General features: G+C 42.2%; 1 protein-coding gene across 2 annotated transcripts in view; it reads right to left on the reverse strand.

Annotated features, from left to right (window-relative positions):
- The window catches only part of Heatr3 (HEAT repeat containing 3), a 34,247-nt gene extending 20,099 nt beyond the window's left edge, over positions 1-14,148 (reverse strand). Inside the window, exons 1-7 of one of the 2 annotated variants that reach the window (XM_021656709.2) lie at positions 13,845-14,148; positions 13,571-13,743; positions 11,771-11,858; positions 9,919-10,031; positions 7,987-8,096; positions 3,476-3,616; positions 317-591 (exon numbers count right to left, since the gene is read on the reverse strand). In XM_021656709.2, the coding sequence (XP_021512384.1) occupies positions 317-591; positions 3,476-3,616; positions 7,987-8,096; positions 9,919-10,031; positions 11,771-11,858; positions 13,571-13,743; positions 13,845-13,982 (1,038 nt within the window). In that variant the 5' untranslated portion in view covers positions 13,983-14,148. Of the gene's footprint in view, positions 1-316; positions 592-3,475; positions 3,617-7,986; positions 8,097-9,918; positions 10,032-11,770; positions 11,859-13,570; positions 13,744-13,844 lie in introns of those variants that run through there. The other variant, XM_060392278.1, reaches the window with a different exon arrangement.
- Positions 14,149-15,815: the final 1,667 nt, after the last annotated feature.

Below are 15,815 nucleotides of genomic sequence, written 5' to 3' on the forward strand. Positions count from 1 at the left end.
TCCAGGACAGCCAAGGCTACACAGAGAAATCCTGTCTAAAATACTCCCCACCCCACCGCCCAAAAAGAAGAAAGCATTCTGAAATGCTTAGTTTGCCTCAACTGAAAGCTCCCACATGGAAAGATTTCACTGTAGGCAAGATATTTTGTTGTTGTTTGTTTCTTCTATAGGTGTACATTTTTAATGTTATAACCAGAAACAACAGGAAAATACAACTTTTCCTGAAAACTTGGCTGTAATATTTTTCTGTAATGTTAAGGACACCTGTTGAAGAAAAGAGATGTATTAATTTATGTTGAACATCAATCTGACTCACTGGAAGTAAATCAGAAATAAATGTTTTCCTCCTGAGTTTTCTTTTATGAGGAATTTCTTCCATTTCTTCATCTTCAACCAAATCACCATTAGCATTTGCTAGTGTGTCTTCGGTGTCTTGAGCAGTTTTTAACCGCTGGGTTTCAGCCTCCTTCATCTGAATGACTGTTTCGGCAGCATTCGCCTCCAGGACTTCAGACAAGATGTTTACTATGGCATTTATGGTTTCTGCCTGACTCTTAGATGGAATAACGTCCTTTAGGTTCCAGATTGTACCTGGGAAAAAATAAGCATGAAGACAAAGAAATTGCCTATGGAATCTTTATTAAAAATGGCTTCTAATGGGCTGGAGAGATGGCTCAGCAGTTAAAAGCACTGGCTGCTCTTTCAGAGGTCCTGAGTTCAATTCCCAGCAACCACATGGTGGCTCACACCCATCTATGATGAGATCTGGCGCACTCTTCTGGCATATATGTAATGAATAAATAAAATAAATCTTTTTAAAAAAAAAATGGGTTCTAACACTGACTGGGTAATACATAGACTGATTTTAGTACAATAAAATGAAATGCTAAGTAGTAAAAATAAATGAAGTATAACTAAATGGAACAACATAATATTATATAATAGTGAGGGGAAAAAGAGTTTCTACAAGACTGGGTTTTTAGGTGCTGGTGTAATTTCAAAATATCTAACCCAATAGTCTTTGTTCATCCTGTCTTAGCAAACAACACATTTCTCTGGTACAGACTTACACACCCAGAGATACTGATAAAGTTTCTTTTTTTAAAAAAAAGATTTTTATTTATTTATTATGTATATAATGTTCTGACTACATGTATATCTCCATGCCAGAAGAGGGCACTAGATATCATCATAGATGGTTGTGAGCCACCATGTGGTTGCTGGGAATTGAACTCAGGACCTCAGGAAGAGCAGCCAGTGCTCCTAACCTCTGAGCCATCTCTCCAGGACCCCTAAAGTTTCTTTTCAAATGGCAGACTATGCCTCATTTTCTTCCATCTTCACGTAAGCTACTTTTCCTGGCAACTTCTTATATTATAAGTATACTGGAATGATTAATCCTCCAAAATCTCATGTAGAGGACAGACAGCAAGTTCTTGGCTTTTCCTATCAAAATAAAATAGTGCTTCTAAGAAGAAATCAGAAAAGTTTTTTGAAGTGAATGGCAAAGTCTGGGGATGTAGCTTAGCTGGTAGAATGCTTGCCTAGCATTCACAAAGCCCTGGGGTCAGCCCCCAGGACTGCAAAACCGGGGGTGGTGCTGTACACCAGTAAGCCCAGCCTTCAGGAGGTAGAGGCAGGAGGATCAGAACTTCCAGATCAAATTCAGCTAAAACACCCGGTCATATATGAGACTCTCCCTAGGAAAAAAAAAAAAGTGGTGATAAAATAAAAACACCACCTAGGAATATCTGAAAATACTGAAAGCAGAGGCCAGAAGAAATTAGTCACACTGTAGCATGAGCAACAATAACTAAAAGGTTAAAAAGGTTTAAACAACCCAGGTGCCCACCTGACGATGAAAGACAAATGGAGAGTGGCTTCTAAGACAAGCTGGGCTATATTATAGAGATCCTGTCTCAAAAAGCCAAAACCAACCAACCAAACTAAACCAAAGAGTGGCAAACACACACACACACACACACGAGTACTATTCAGCATTTTCAAAAAAGAAAATGGGTGGGAATATTATAGCTTAGTCGGCAGAGTGCTTGCTTAGCATACAGCCCTGGGTCTGATCCCCAGTACTTCATAAATTGTATTGGTGATACACACCAATACTTCCAGCACTCAAGTTGTAGAAAGTTTGCTGTCAGCAGACTATACAGTAAGTCTGAGGCCAACCTGGGCTACAAAAGACCAGGTTTCTAAATCATTAAAAAATAGTAATGATGCATGTCACTGTGTAGACAACTTTGAAGACCTCAGGCTAAGTAAAGTAGTTCAATCATAAACGTGCAAAGAAAAATCATTGTATATGTGTAAGATTTTTACAGTAGTCAAATTCACAGAAAGAGAAAGCAGAATGGTGCTGTCCAAAGATTGGAAGGGAAGCAGGGTTAAGAAAAGCTCTCATTTACTGAATACAGTCATTTTGCAAGATGAAGAGATCTGGAGATTCAGCTGTGCAGGAATGCTTTGTATTATACCACTGATCTATACAAGAGAGTCAGTGAGACAATTCAGCAGGTAAAGCATTTACATTTGTAATACCAGCTCCTGCACGGGGTTGGGAGGTAAAAACAGGAGAATCTCCCTGAAGTTTACAAGCTAGCTAGCTATTACGGAGAGACACGGAAGAAGAAGCAAGAGAGACCTTGCCTCTACCTTATCCTCTGATCTCCACAAGTATACAGGGCACACATGCACCCACAGTAACAGATATGTGAACAACAATAATAAATAAATTAAATGGACTGGAGAGAAGGCTCAGAGGTTAAGAACACTGGCTGTTCTTCCAAAGGTCCTGAGTTCAAATTCCCAGTGACCAAATGGTGGCTCATAACCATCTATAATAATATAATGTGTGCCTTCTGGCCTGAAGGCACACATGCAAGCAGAATACTATATAAATAATAAATAAATAAATAAATAAAGGAAAGTCTAACCACAGTGTTTCTATACGAGACAAAATAGTTTGTTAAATTGGCTGGGGCTGGAAAGACGGCTCAGGGGTTAAGAACCCTGGCTGTTCTTTCAGATGGCCTGTATTCAACTCTCAGCACCCACATGGAAGCTCATAACTGTATGAAAGTCCAGTTTCAGGGGATCCAATGCCCTCTTCTCATCCTCAGGATCCTTCACGCATGTGGGGCACATAAGCTTACACAGCCACATACAGATACACATAGAACAAAAGATAACATGGGCAGTGGCGGGGAGGCAGAGGCAGATCTCTGAGTTTGAAGCCACCCTTGTGAACAAAGACAGCTCCAGGACAGCCATGGTTACAGAGAAGCCCTGTCTCAAAACACCAAAATAACAATAATAATAATTTTTGGAGAATGGAAACATTTATTCTAGAAGGCTTCACAAGATGGAAAGCCATGTCAGCTAAGCACAGACCTGAGGAGGACTGAAGTGTGGCCCCACTTCTATCCATTACAAATTACTCCTTCATCTGGATGAACCTTACCTGCCACCAGTGTCCTTAGCAGAATGTATTCCATAGAGGTGACAGGACAAAGCAAAGCAGCCTCCAGCACACGCAGTGCTGTGCCATCAACCGATTTTAGGAGCTCTGGGTTATCTTCCGTCACTGTCTGTAAACAATATGCTATAGGACAAGAATCAACAATTCAAGAATTTAGAAATTTGTGAATTGTTTAAGATAATTTACACCAGTATAAGTCATATAAAAATGTGCATTTTTACAACTCTAGACACAGCTTCGTTGGATATATAGGTTTCACTTCAAGAATGGCACACACAAAAGAAGCCTCAGAACCTGTCAGTGCTACAGATCTCATGTTCTTTAAATTTCTTAACTACCCCCCTTCCCCAGAGTTTCTACATGTAGGTCTGGCTGTCCTGGAACTCATTCTAGATAAGGCTGGCCTAGAATGCAGAGATCTGCCTGCTTTTGCCTCCCAAGTGCTAAGGATCAAAGGCATACATGATAACCACTGGCTAAATTTCTAATTCATTACAGAACTACACTCTCATAAATTATAACTTAAAAAGCTATTAAATGTTGTGGCAATGCTGAATAACTATAAATATCTGTAATTTATTCTCAGTTTATTCACTTACCCTAGGCCAGTAGCAGTACCACTGCTGGGCCATGTACCACATGCTTAACAGTAGTTCTGTTGCCAAGAACAAACCTGAGGTCTTAGGCACTGTGGTCACAATGGCCTTATACATTGGTGCTATTTGAGATTTAAAAAAAGAGTAGCTGAGTGTGCTGATGCATGACTTTAACACCAGAACCCTTAATCCCAACATCAGAAGGATATCTGTGAGTTCAAAGCCAATCTAGTTTCTATAGTTTCCATGACAGCCACTGCTGCCTCTGTTACCAGAGACTCCCCTCACAATCAAACAATAAAGCGAAATCAAGATAACGGATTATAACATTCATGCTGGAAATTGACTGAAAGCATAAAGATAACTGAGCTGGCTGGGCAGTGGTGACACGTCTGTAATCCCAGCACCCAGGAGACAGGTAGATCTTTGTGAATTCAAGGCCAGCCTTATCTACTGATTGAGTTCCAGGACAGCCAAGGCTAGACAGAGGAATGCTATTTCAAAAAATGAAAAAAAAAAAAAATCAAGAACAACTGATACCACATGAAAGGTTTTGACAGAAGAAACCTCTGAATTACAAAAAGGAAAACAAACCCACATTAATTTCCTTTGAAATATTTATTCCAAAAAAATCCAGATCTAGATATTTCAAATTAGACTGTCTCCATCCACATGAACCAAAACACACTGTAGCACGGTCAGAGAGATGGCTTAGCAGTTAAAAGCATTTACTGCTCTTGGAAAGGAATTGGATTTGGCTCCCCGCACCCATGTGAAAGTTTACAACCATTTGTACCTCCAGTTTCAGGGGACCCAACTCTCTCTGATCACCAAAGGCACCAGGCATGTACATGGTGCACTCCACTCATACACACAAACTACATACATGTAAAATGAAAAACAGGATACAGAGTGTGTATCTATGCTGTGATCTAATTTGGATCCCAAAATGCATCTGTATGCAGAGCTATGTAAATACACATCAATACACAAACTTACATCTGAATGTATCGTTCTTAAGGGACTAATGCCACTAGCAAAAGACAAGAGTTGGGGTAATAGCTCCATGGCCAGGTGCTTGCCTCGCATGCGCAAGACTCTGGGCTGGATCCCCAGGACAGTATACCAAAGCAAACACCTCAACAGCCAAACAACAACAGAAGGCAAGATGAGCTATGAATGCTATCAGAAACATAACTTCAACAATTTATTCTGGACAGAACCTTATGAATTCACTGTATTATGTGCAAGCCTTGCTTTACTTGTAAAATGTGTTTATAAAATCATCAATCTAGCTAAATACACAAACATTATTATTCACTTCAAAAATGACTTTATGAAAAAAGTACATTAGAATAAAAAGAACTGGTGCTGGTGAGATTGCTCCGTGGGCAAAAGCATTTCCCTTGAGCACCTGAGTTCCTTCTGCCTCGGGAGCTTATGAAGGAGAGAGCAGACTCTTTTGTTCTCTTTCCTTGGGTTTTTGAGACAGGGTCTCACTACGTAGTTCGGACTGTCCTGGAATCTGCTGTGTGGCTCCACCGCCGGCTTCCCAGACTGAAGGCATGTGCCACCAAGCCTAACGAATGATGAGGTTTTCTGACCTGTGCAGACACTCCATGGTACATATGTGTCTGTGCTGTCACTCACAGTAGTCATAGAGGAACAGGAAAAAATTCCAGACCCTTTGATACTTTTAGGCACAAAAATATTTTTTATTTTTAAAATGTACTTACTTATTTAGTGTGTATGTGTGTATGCTGTGTGTGCCTGTGTGCATGCACAGGCTATATGCCACAGCACACAAGTGGAGGTGAGAAGACCGCTTACTGTAGCTGGTTCTTTCCTTCAGGTGGGTTCCTGAGACCAAACTCAAGTTGTAAGGCTTGCATAGCACCTCTTTTACCATAAAGCCATTCTGCTGTCCTAGGCTGTTGATTCTTCTTTCTTTCTTTTTTGGTTTTTGAAGACACGGTTTCTCTGTATAATAGTCCTGGCTGTCCTGGATTTGCTCTGTAGATCAGGCTAACATTGAACTCAGAAAGATCCTCCAGCCTCTGCCTCCCAAAGTGCTGGGATTACAGGCGTGTGCCACTGCTCCCAGCTCTTCTTTCATATTTTTAAGAGATAGTTTTAATTGTGTGTGTCTGTATGTCTGTCTTGTCTGCCTGTGGGTATGTACGTGAGTGCAGGTGCCTGCAGAGGCCCATAAAAGACTATCAAATCCCTAGAGCTGGAATTAAAGGCGGTTGTGAGCAGCAGGATGTGAGTGCTAGAAACTTAGGTTCTGCAAGAGCAGTGCATGCTCTTATCAGCAAATCGTCTCCCCAGATCACCCCTATGCTTTCTTCTAAAAGCTATAAACTAACCTGCCTGAAATTCTCTTATACTAAAAACTGGTTTAAGATTAAGACACTTGCTAATTCTTAAAGCAGTAAGCTGTTTCTAAAACCTCCACTTGCTCACTAAAACCCCTTTCAGGTTCCACGGAACAAACAGATCTTTTGAATTTTTCCAGTAGTACCTAATCCACTATTTTATGTTTGTTTCTCTTTTTTGGTCTCCCTAAAAATATCTGAGAGTTGGGCATAGTAGTACAACATGCATTTAATACCAGCAACCAAAGACAGAGGTGAATTTAAGCCCAGTCTGGTCTACATAGCGAGTTGCAAGCCAGTCGGGGCTGAAAAAAGAGCAGATGTTGAGCAGTCAAGAGCACTTGCTGCTCTTATAGAGTACTCAAGTTCAGTATCAACACCTGACAGCTTAGAACTGCCTATTAACTCCTGCTCCTAGAGATCTGATGCTCCATTCTGACCTCTGAGGTACAACCCCTATAAAAATACAGTACATATAAAAACAAAATAACTTTAATTGGAAAAAAGTATCAGCAGGGCACAGTGGCACATGCCTTTAATCCCAGCATTCAGGAGGCAGAGGTAGACAAAGAGAGTCTAGGACAGCCAATATGAAAAAAACAAAAACAAAAAAGCAAACAAAACAACAACAACAACAACAACAAAAAGAAAAAAAAAGAAGAGGAGGAAGAAAAAAGTATCTACTAAACCCAGGAGAAACACTGCTTAAGAGGAATACACATCTTCCTCTCCTAGAAATATGCATAATTAATAAAGGGGAGCTGGATAGAGAAGCAGCTTTTTCAAGTGTTTCTCTGTCTGTATCCAGAATTCTTCCCAGGTGCCTACTTTCTGGTTTCTGCCTCCCCCTGCTTTGGAGATGAGGGTTTTCAATGGCTCTCTATCCAGCCCAACACAGAGAACGTAGGAGCTAAAGGCAACTGCTGGACTCCATGTCCCCGGCTCCCAAAAAAGGACATAGGCCTAACTTAAAGTCCAGTCACTTTTTTTACATCTTCCCTGCCATCCTTCAACAACAACAAAAACTATCAGTTTTCTTTGGAAGTCAGAGAAAGTAGTATAAAACATTTAAGTAAGGCTAGATTCCAAATAACCTTTATGGGTTTTTGTTTCTTAGTAAATACAGACAAAAAGTTTAAGAATAAAGGCATTTAAGAAATAAACCATTAAGCCAGGCAGTGCTGGTGCATGCCTTTAAGCCCAGGACTCAGGGACCGAGTCAGGTGGATCTCCGGGTTCTATGCCAACCTGGTCTACAGAATGAGTTCTAGGCCTGCCAAAGCTACACAGAGAAACTCTGTCTCGGAATTAAAAAAAAAAAAAAAAAGCAGCACACTACACATACTCACATAATTGCCTTCCTCCATTTCCAAAGAAAACAGTCAAAATTGGCCAGACAGAATTCCACTATACATTTAAGTACAGTCTCAGTACGCAGCAGCAATCACTGCTGGAACAGTAGACACTGTACCTGCACGTGGCAGCACACAAATAACAAATGAGCACTTTCTTCACTTACCTACAGAAACAGCCAGGTCAACATTGGTGGGGAACCTACGTAAGTACTTTAATACAATCTCCAAACACCCTTCTTTGTTGAATACAGACACTGCTCTACTACTGCATTCACTAAATTGAAGGGGAAAAAATAAGTTTTACTATTAATATTTTAACATCAAGAAATCAATCACAGAAGCCTATGAAAAAATAATTATGCTTCATGAAACCAATGATCAGAAGTCAAGCACCCACCATATTTATAAAGAAAAAAAAAATGCCCACTCCTATTTATTGTACAAGACAACCTATTGGTGTTTCATTTCCATCACAGTGGGATCTCTTAGTCACTCTCTCCTTACAGAAGGTTAGAGCTGGAGGAAACCTCAGAAATCACTCATCTACCGTCCCATTTTACAGATTTGAGAAAACCCAAGACCCATCCATGGGTGAGCCAATCCATCTGTATTCCCATATCCTGTGTGTGGTGGCACCTGGTCCAGGATCTCAGCTCTTGTGTACAGACTGCTCCTTTCCATTACCAAGATAATGCATTCCAGTAAGGCCAAAGGCCTCTGTCACATGAAGAGCAACATTTTAAAATGCAAAACCACATTTTATGTACTCTTAGACTGTAATTATAATTTCAAAAAGCAGAATTTTCAATCTTCAAAGAAATTACTCTAATAAGCATTAGTTCTGAAATTATAAAATTTCTTTAAATAGTTATCAATATTACTAATATGCATACATGCTAAATGCCGAGTAATAGAATAATTTTACTCATGTCTCCAGAATATAATCTCAGTGTAAATATACATAATATATACTAACAATGGTATCCAAAAAAATATTTTGTTAGCTATCTATTTAGTTATTTCAGTACTAAACTATAGCCACGAACTCAAAGCATATATCGGTAAAGAAATAAAAAGTGTGAAACAGAATTCTAAGAGCTATGGTAATAACAGTAGCAAAATTAGTCGTAAAATAGCAACAAATTAATTTTATAGTTGGGTGTCACCACAACATGAGGAACTGTCCTAACCTTAACCAGTAACAACATCAGGAAAGTTGAGAACCACTGCATTAGGCTCTTTTTAAAGAAAATATTCTTAGCCAGGCTAGGCCGTGCATGCCTGTAATTCTAGCAGCACTCAGGGGAGGAAGGCAGGCGAATCTCTACAAGTTCGAGGCCAGCCTGGTCTACAAGTGAGTCCAGGAGAGCCAGGGCTACATAGAGAAATCCTATCTCAAAAAGCCAAAAAGAAAAAACATTCTTCAAATTCCCAGTTTGAGCCACATGTAGTGGCTCACACGTATAAGCCCAGGACATGGGAAACAGAAACAAAAGGATCAGGACTTCAAGGCCACCCTTAGCTACACAGCGAGTCCCAAGCTAACCTGGCCCACACCCGTCTCAAAAAATAAGAATGAAAAGAGCTGAAAAGATGGCTCAGTATGCAGAGGCAGGTAGCTCTCTGAGTTCAAAGCAAGTCCCAGGACAGCCAGGGCAGTCATACAGAGAAATCCTGTCTTTTTTTTTTTTTTAAAGAAACTATAATTCTGCTATAATTACAGACATAAAGTCAGACTTTAAAAAAGTGATTCTAGACTTTGTTTCTAGCTTCTTTCATTCCCAGCCGAGGTCCACTCTAGCCTACCAGTGCCAACAACTTGGAAAAAAAGTGGCCTTTTTCCTACTCAGTCCCCGAGAGTATCTCTTGTGAATTCCCTTGCTATTCAAATAGCCACTACCAAGCAGTGGACAAAAGTATCATTCAATGTTTGTGGTCCTGTGTACACTGGGCTGAGTAGGAGGACGAGCTCGGGTCCAGGTTTCCACCTACTATGTCAGCGGCATACTTTAGGAGGTTCCTACAGCTTAGCAAAGAGAACAGCAAGCAGGCTGAGCAGTGACGCAACTGGAGGCTGTTCTCAGAAAGCACCTTACCATATATTCCAAAGCACATTCACAGCCTCATTGGCTATGCTCTCAATAGAATTTCCGTTCTTATCGGCTTTCTCCTGGGCAGACATCTCATTTGAATCCAATCCAGCACTACACTGCAACCAAATATTATAATTAGCACCCAGGTTCAAAAGAAGAGTTAAGCAAAAAAGCTAGTAGCAGTAAAGAATTACAAAAGCAAAACACCAGAAACTACAGTGGCTACTAATCTTATCATGGTCATAAGTATGAACTCAAAAGTGTGTATCCCTTGGGGGTAGAGAGACAGTGGTTAAGAGCAGTCCCGGTCCAGAGGTATGGTTTGGGGACCTAGGAGGGGACCTGGGCTCACTTCCCAGTATCCACATCAGTTGGTACACAATCACTTCTTGCCTCTGAAGGCACCTGCATACACATGGCATTCACTCACACAGACACACACATAAAAATAGATTAAAAATTTAAAAGCTATCTGCCTCCATTTCTCTCCCTTTCCCTGCTCTCCCTGACTCTCTCTCAAGGATGGGAGGCACCATCCCCCTCTTTCTCTTCTCCTGCACTCTCCCACTGTCTTTCTCTGTCTCTGTTTCTCTCTCTCTCTCTCTCTCTCTCTCTTTCCATCTCCATACAATGAATTTCTTCTTTCCAGAAGAGAAAAAAATAGATCCCTTTAGCAAGAAACACACACAAGAAAGGTCCTCAAGGCATGATGTAAAACATCTCACACTTTACATGAAAATACAATGTCAATGCAAAGTATCTTCCCTAATATGACAAAAAAAAAAAAAAAACAGAAATAGAAGAACTAATATCTGTACAGCACCTCCCTAAGTATTATTCTGAGCATTTTACTGAGTAATTAATCCTCACTTATGAGGCAGGTCAAATATTAACCATTATCTTCTAGGAAAGAAGGAAAATATGAGAACAGAGGCTGCTGAAGGTACATGAGTGTATGGTGACATTCTAGCCTCAAACTGGTGCCCCGACCTCTGTGCATGTCTGCCTCCTAGGACACGCCAGGGTACTCTCTAAAACAGGTCTTCTGAGTCTTGCTTGGACTTCTTATGGAGAGACTACCCTCTGCATGGTAGGGGGTCTTATAACATTCCTGACTTCTACCCACTCGATGCCAGCAGCAGAGTGCCAAATATCCCCATGTGGCAAAATCACCTTCAGTGTAGAATCACTTCTCTAAAGGGAACAGGACTGATGCCTCACATCAAAACTGGATTTTTTATGTTGCATTAAGAGAAAATTGGCTACATGTAGAAAGTGGGAAAACTGCATGGCAGGCTGACAGAACTACAAGGGCTCACCATCATCATGTCACATGAACAATATTAAGCATGAGGGTGCAACATCATCTTTTAAAGCTCAAAATGGCTATACCTTGGACCTATCAGCATACAAATGAAAATAATAACATTTGCTTTGCACTTGGGATACAGTTCAGTGGCAAAGCACCTGCCTGGTAGGCACACAGATCTGAGTTCCATTTCCAGCACCACAAAAAAAGAAAGGGAAAAGAAATGTCTCATGGGACTGCAGTGAAGATTAAATTACAAACACACATGTGTAAGGAATCAAAAAACAGGCTTGAATTCTAACGTCTGCACAGTTTTAGAAAGGGCTCATCTAATTCACATAAAGGTGGTGGGGACACAATAACAGAGATTAGTGTTAGTGAGGCCTGTGTACCGATAGTTTCCAGGGAAAGAAATGAACTTGCCACAGGATGTTTATAGGTATGATAATAGATGACACCAAAATACTGGGGGGGAAATCCACTTAAACATGTTGTCTAGAAGCTCCAGTTAGAAACATCATTCAGGCTCCATTAAATACCACATACCTCTCTCAGTAGTGCTACCAGGGGCGTCATGATGTCCTTAGCCACCATGTCATCGCAAACTTCAAAACCTCCACAAGCACTGAGGTTTCTACATGAGAAATTTAAACGTTTTACTTTCAAGTCACATGTCACAAAATACTACCCAGCTCTCAAAGGTAGTGCATGTTTAACCACAGTTAAGGTTTCCCACAGAAAAACTGTCATAGGCTGGAGAACAAACCCACAATTTTGAACTGTCCTGACCCTTAGCACAACAAATAACTTTGTCATTGTCTTACACTGTTCTATTGTTTTGAGGAGAAAACATGAGTAATGCAACTCTTATAAAAGTAAGTATTTAACTGGGGGCTGGTTTACAGTTTCAGAGGCTTAGTCCATTATCACCATGGCAGGAAGCATGGTGATATGCATGGTGCTGGAGCAGTAGCAGAGAGCTAGATCTGTCTGTAGACCATAGACAGAGCTGTTGGGCCTGGGGTGGGGTTTTGAAACTTCAAATTACATCCTCAGTGACATACCTCCTCTAATAAACCTATACCTACCCCAACAAGGCCACACCTCCTAATCCTTCTCAAATACTGCCACTCACTGGTGACTAAGCATTCAAATACGTGAGCCTATGAGGACCATTATTCAAAGCACCATACGCCCAATAGCGTTCTATGCAATTACTACTAGCTATATGAATTATTAGGTTAATAATAATCAATAAATTATTAACACTAATATTCTTCAACAGACTTAATATCTATCTATCTATCTATCTAGATATCTATTTTTTCAAATCAGGGTTTCTCTGTGTGACAGAGCCTTTCGTGTTGCATTTAAGTCACCACCAAACTCTAGGTCACCTTAACTTTTTCCCTTATGTTTTCTTCTAGGAGTTTTGTATTTTACACCCAGAGGTGAGCCACTAGTTCATATGACAAGTGAGTGGCTCTTCTTTCTTTCTTTCTTAAGATTTATTATGTATACAATGTTTTGTCTGAATGTACACCTGCAGGTCAGGAGAGGGCATCAGATCTCATTATAGATGGCTGGGAGCCACCAGGTAGTTGCTGAGAATTGAACTCAGGACCTCTGGAAGAGTAGCCAGTGCTCTTAACCTCTGAGCCATCTCTCCAACCCGAGTGGCTTTTTCAAAAGGTAGACTATGCCAATACCGGTCTAGAGCTTGAGAGCCTCTGCAACTACAATCCCCACCTTCTCTCTTCTTTTGTGCTGTGTCAATCCGCACTCTGCCTCACCTCCCTGTTGTTGCTGTTCCCCCCATATTCACCCTAGTTTTCCATGCCTGGTTCCCTGATCTTCTGGTCTCCGTTTATAAATGTCCTCTAGCAGCCACCCCAGCCCAACTGTCCCACTGCCCGCAACCCACCCTCTCGTTTACACAGCACTTCTCATAAATGTCTTTTCGATAGTTTCGAGACACCCTCTCAAGGGAGCTCCTGAAAAGACAAGGATCTTGGGGGTCCTGCCATGTCTTACATGCTGAAATGTCGGTGGTGTACTTGGAGCACAGACTGTAAGACTTCATTCTATCAGGGACCCTCTGTCGGGTTGGGGAGGGGGAAAATGGGCATCAGTTTGAGTGCAGGTGAAGCAGCCAGGAGGATACAAACAATGTATGTGGTCTGTGGGTCCCGCCGTCCTTTAGAACGTGGACTCACATCTCCATCCGCTGCAAACCTGAGATAACAGGCAGGTATTTCTCCCTCTAAAAGCAGAGACCGCATCGGGAGAGGGTGTGCTGGGTTTATTTGCTCACAAGGAAAAAGCCTCGGGCCCTCTCCAACTCACCTCAGAGCTCCGGCGGCCGTCTCCCTGACGGCCAGACTAGGGTCCAGCAGCAGCGGCCCTAGCCGGCGCACAGCATCTCGGCGAGCCAAGTGTGGCAGCGCCGGCCTCTGTTGCACTAGCCGGGCCAGCCCCGCGCAGGCGCACTCGCGGACCTCGGCGCTCGGGTGCTGGAGCTGCGGGAACCAAGACGTCAGAGGCGCGTAGTGAGCACGCGCGCCGCAGCTCCACTCCCGCAGACGCCCTGCCGCCCGCCGCGAACCAAGCCCTGTCCCACCTTCTCCAGAAGCTCCGCCGCCGGCCCGTCGTCCTCCTCGTCCCCAGTCCCGTTCGCTGCGGCCGCGGCCTCGGCCTGACAGCTACCGGTAGGGGAGAACTGAGGTCGCTTGAAGCGCTTCGTCCGACTCTTACCCATGGCGACGGAAGCTGCAGTGATAGGCCGGCAAAGCGAGACTGCAGCAGGCGATGGGAGCCGCGGGGCCGGTGGCGACTTCTAGTCTCCGACGCTCCTTGACGTGTCTTCTCAGCTGGGCCAAGCTGACGGCCTGAGCACACATGGAAAAGCTGCGCGCTTGCGCAGAGGGCGGGCGCAGGCACTGCGCGTGCGTGAAATGAGGTGTGGGCGGGGCCGTCCCTGACAGTGGGTGGAGCCCCGATTTTTTTCTGGGAATGTTAACACACCCACCTTGTCTCCATCCAGCAAATGCAAGGCTTCTAATTCAGCCTTACAAGACAAGTTCAACTAGCTGTTGGTGGCGCACACACTTTTGATCCCATCACGCGGGAGGCAGAGGGAGGCGGATGTCTGTGAGATCAAGGCCAGCCTGGTCTACAGAGTGAGTTCCAGTACGGCCAGCGCTACACAGAGAAAGCCTGTCTCAAAAAACCAAACGAAACAAAAAAGGGAAGTAGTAACCTAGTCACAAGGAGTGTACTATCTACTAAGAAAAGTAAAATTCCTTATTATGCCATGTTTAGGAAATCAGAAGTGTAGCTCCCAGATGGAAAGTCAGGCCTCTGGACCAACAATTGTAGGTGCGAAGAACCCCTGGAACCTTGATCTCTTCCATGCCATACCCATAGTCCAAAGTAGTCTTCACTTGTCTTGATCTTATGGTCTTTCCATATCCACCTGTTATCTTTTCCAAGAATTCTTCCATGGTTCCTATTATTATAATTCATTGTCCTGCTCAAAACCTGTCAGTGGTTTCTCTTCCTCTTAGGATAGTTACCAAAATCTCAGCTGGGCTGCCTTATCTCACCTCGCTCCTGTATCCTGTCTTTAATGATCTTTAGGGCCTAGGGTTTTGCATAAGCCTCTCCCTAACCCCAAAAATTAGTGGACACAAGAGCTACTTATTCTGACCCCATAGTCAGAGACAGGTCTCCTTTGAGTTTGCTTCAAAGCACAATGAAGAATTGTCACTCTCTGTGTGGTTGCTGTCTTCCCAACTGAAAAATGACATCTTGTAAGAACAAGATACCCATTCCCACACATTACTGTATTTCCAACACAAACTTGGCACAAATTGTCTACAATTCCTTAAATGAACAAAGAGACATAATCAAGGAAGATCAGGACATGCAATCAAGATGGAATAAAATGAGAACAAAAACTTAGATGAGACAAACACATTTCTACTGTTTTTTTTTTTTTTTTTTTTTTGGTTTTTTTTGTGGATACGTGCAAAGAAGAAAAAGGATTCAAAATCTTAACTATGGGGAGGCTGAATAATTTTGATACCAGGCAAGGTTAAATAGCAAGACCTTGTCCCAAAACCAAGGTATAGTAGCAAAAGGAGGGTATAGTAGCACATCTGTTTCATCTATCCAAAAATGATAATAAATAATAAGTAAGCTTTATTTGCCAGTCTTAGAAGCCATTCTGCAACCACCCGTCGTTGATAGACAGTTTTAGGAGCCTAGGGACTTTTAACCAGTCTGTTATTAGACTTTTCTTTTTTAATTTATTATGTATACAATGTTCTTTCTGCATGATACACCTGCACGCCAGAAGAGGGCACCAGATCTCATTATAGATGGTTGTGAGCCACCATGTGGTTGCTGGGAATTGAACTCAGGACCTCTGGAAGAGCATCTCTGAGCCATCTCTCCAGATCCCCTTTTCTTCCCTTCCTTCCTTCCTTCCTTCCTTCTTTCCTTCTTTCCTTCTTTCCTTCTTTCCTTCTTTCCTTCTTTCCTTCCTTCCTTCCTTCCTTCCTTCTTTCCTTCCTTCCTTCCTTCCTTC

Source organism: Meriones unguiculatus, chromosome 10 (genome assembly GCF_030254825.1).
Source record: "Meriones unguiculatus strain TT.TT164.6M chromosome 10, Bangor_MerUng_6.1, whole genome shotgun sequence".
NCBI classification, from domain to species: domain Eukaryota; kingdom Metazoa; phylum Chordata; class Mammalia; order Rodentia; family Muridae; genus Meriones; species Meriones unguiculatus.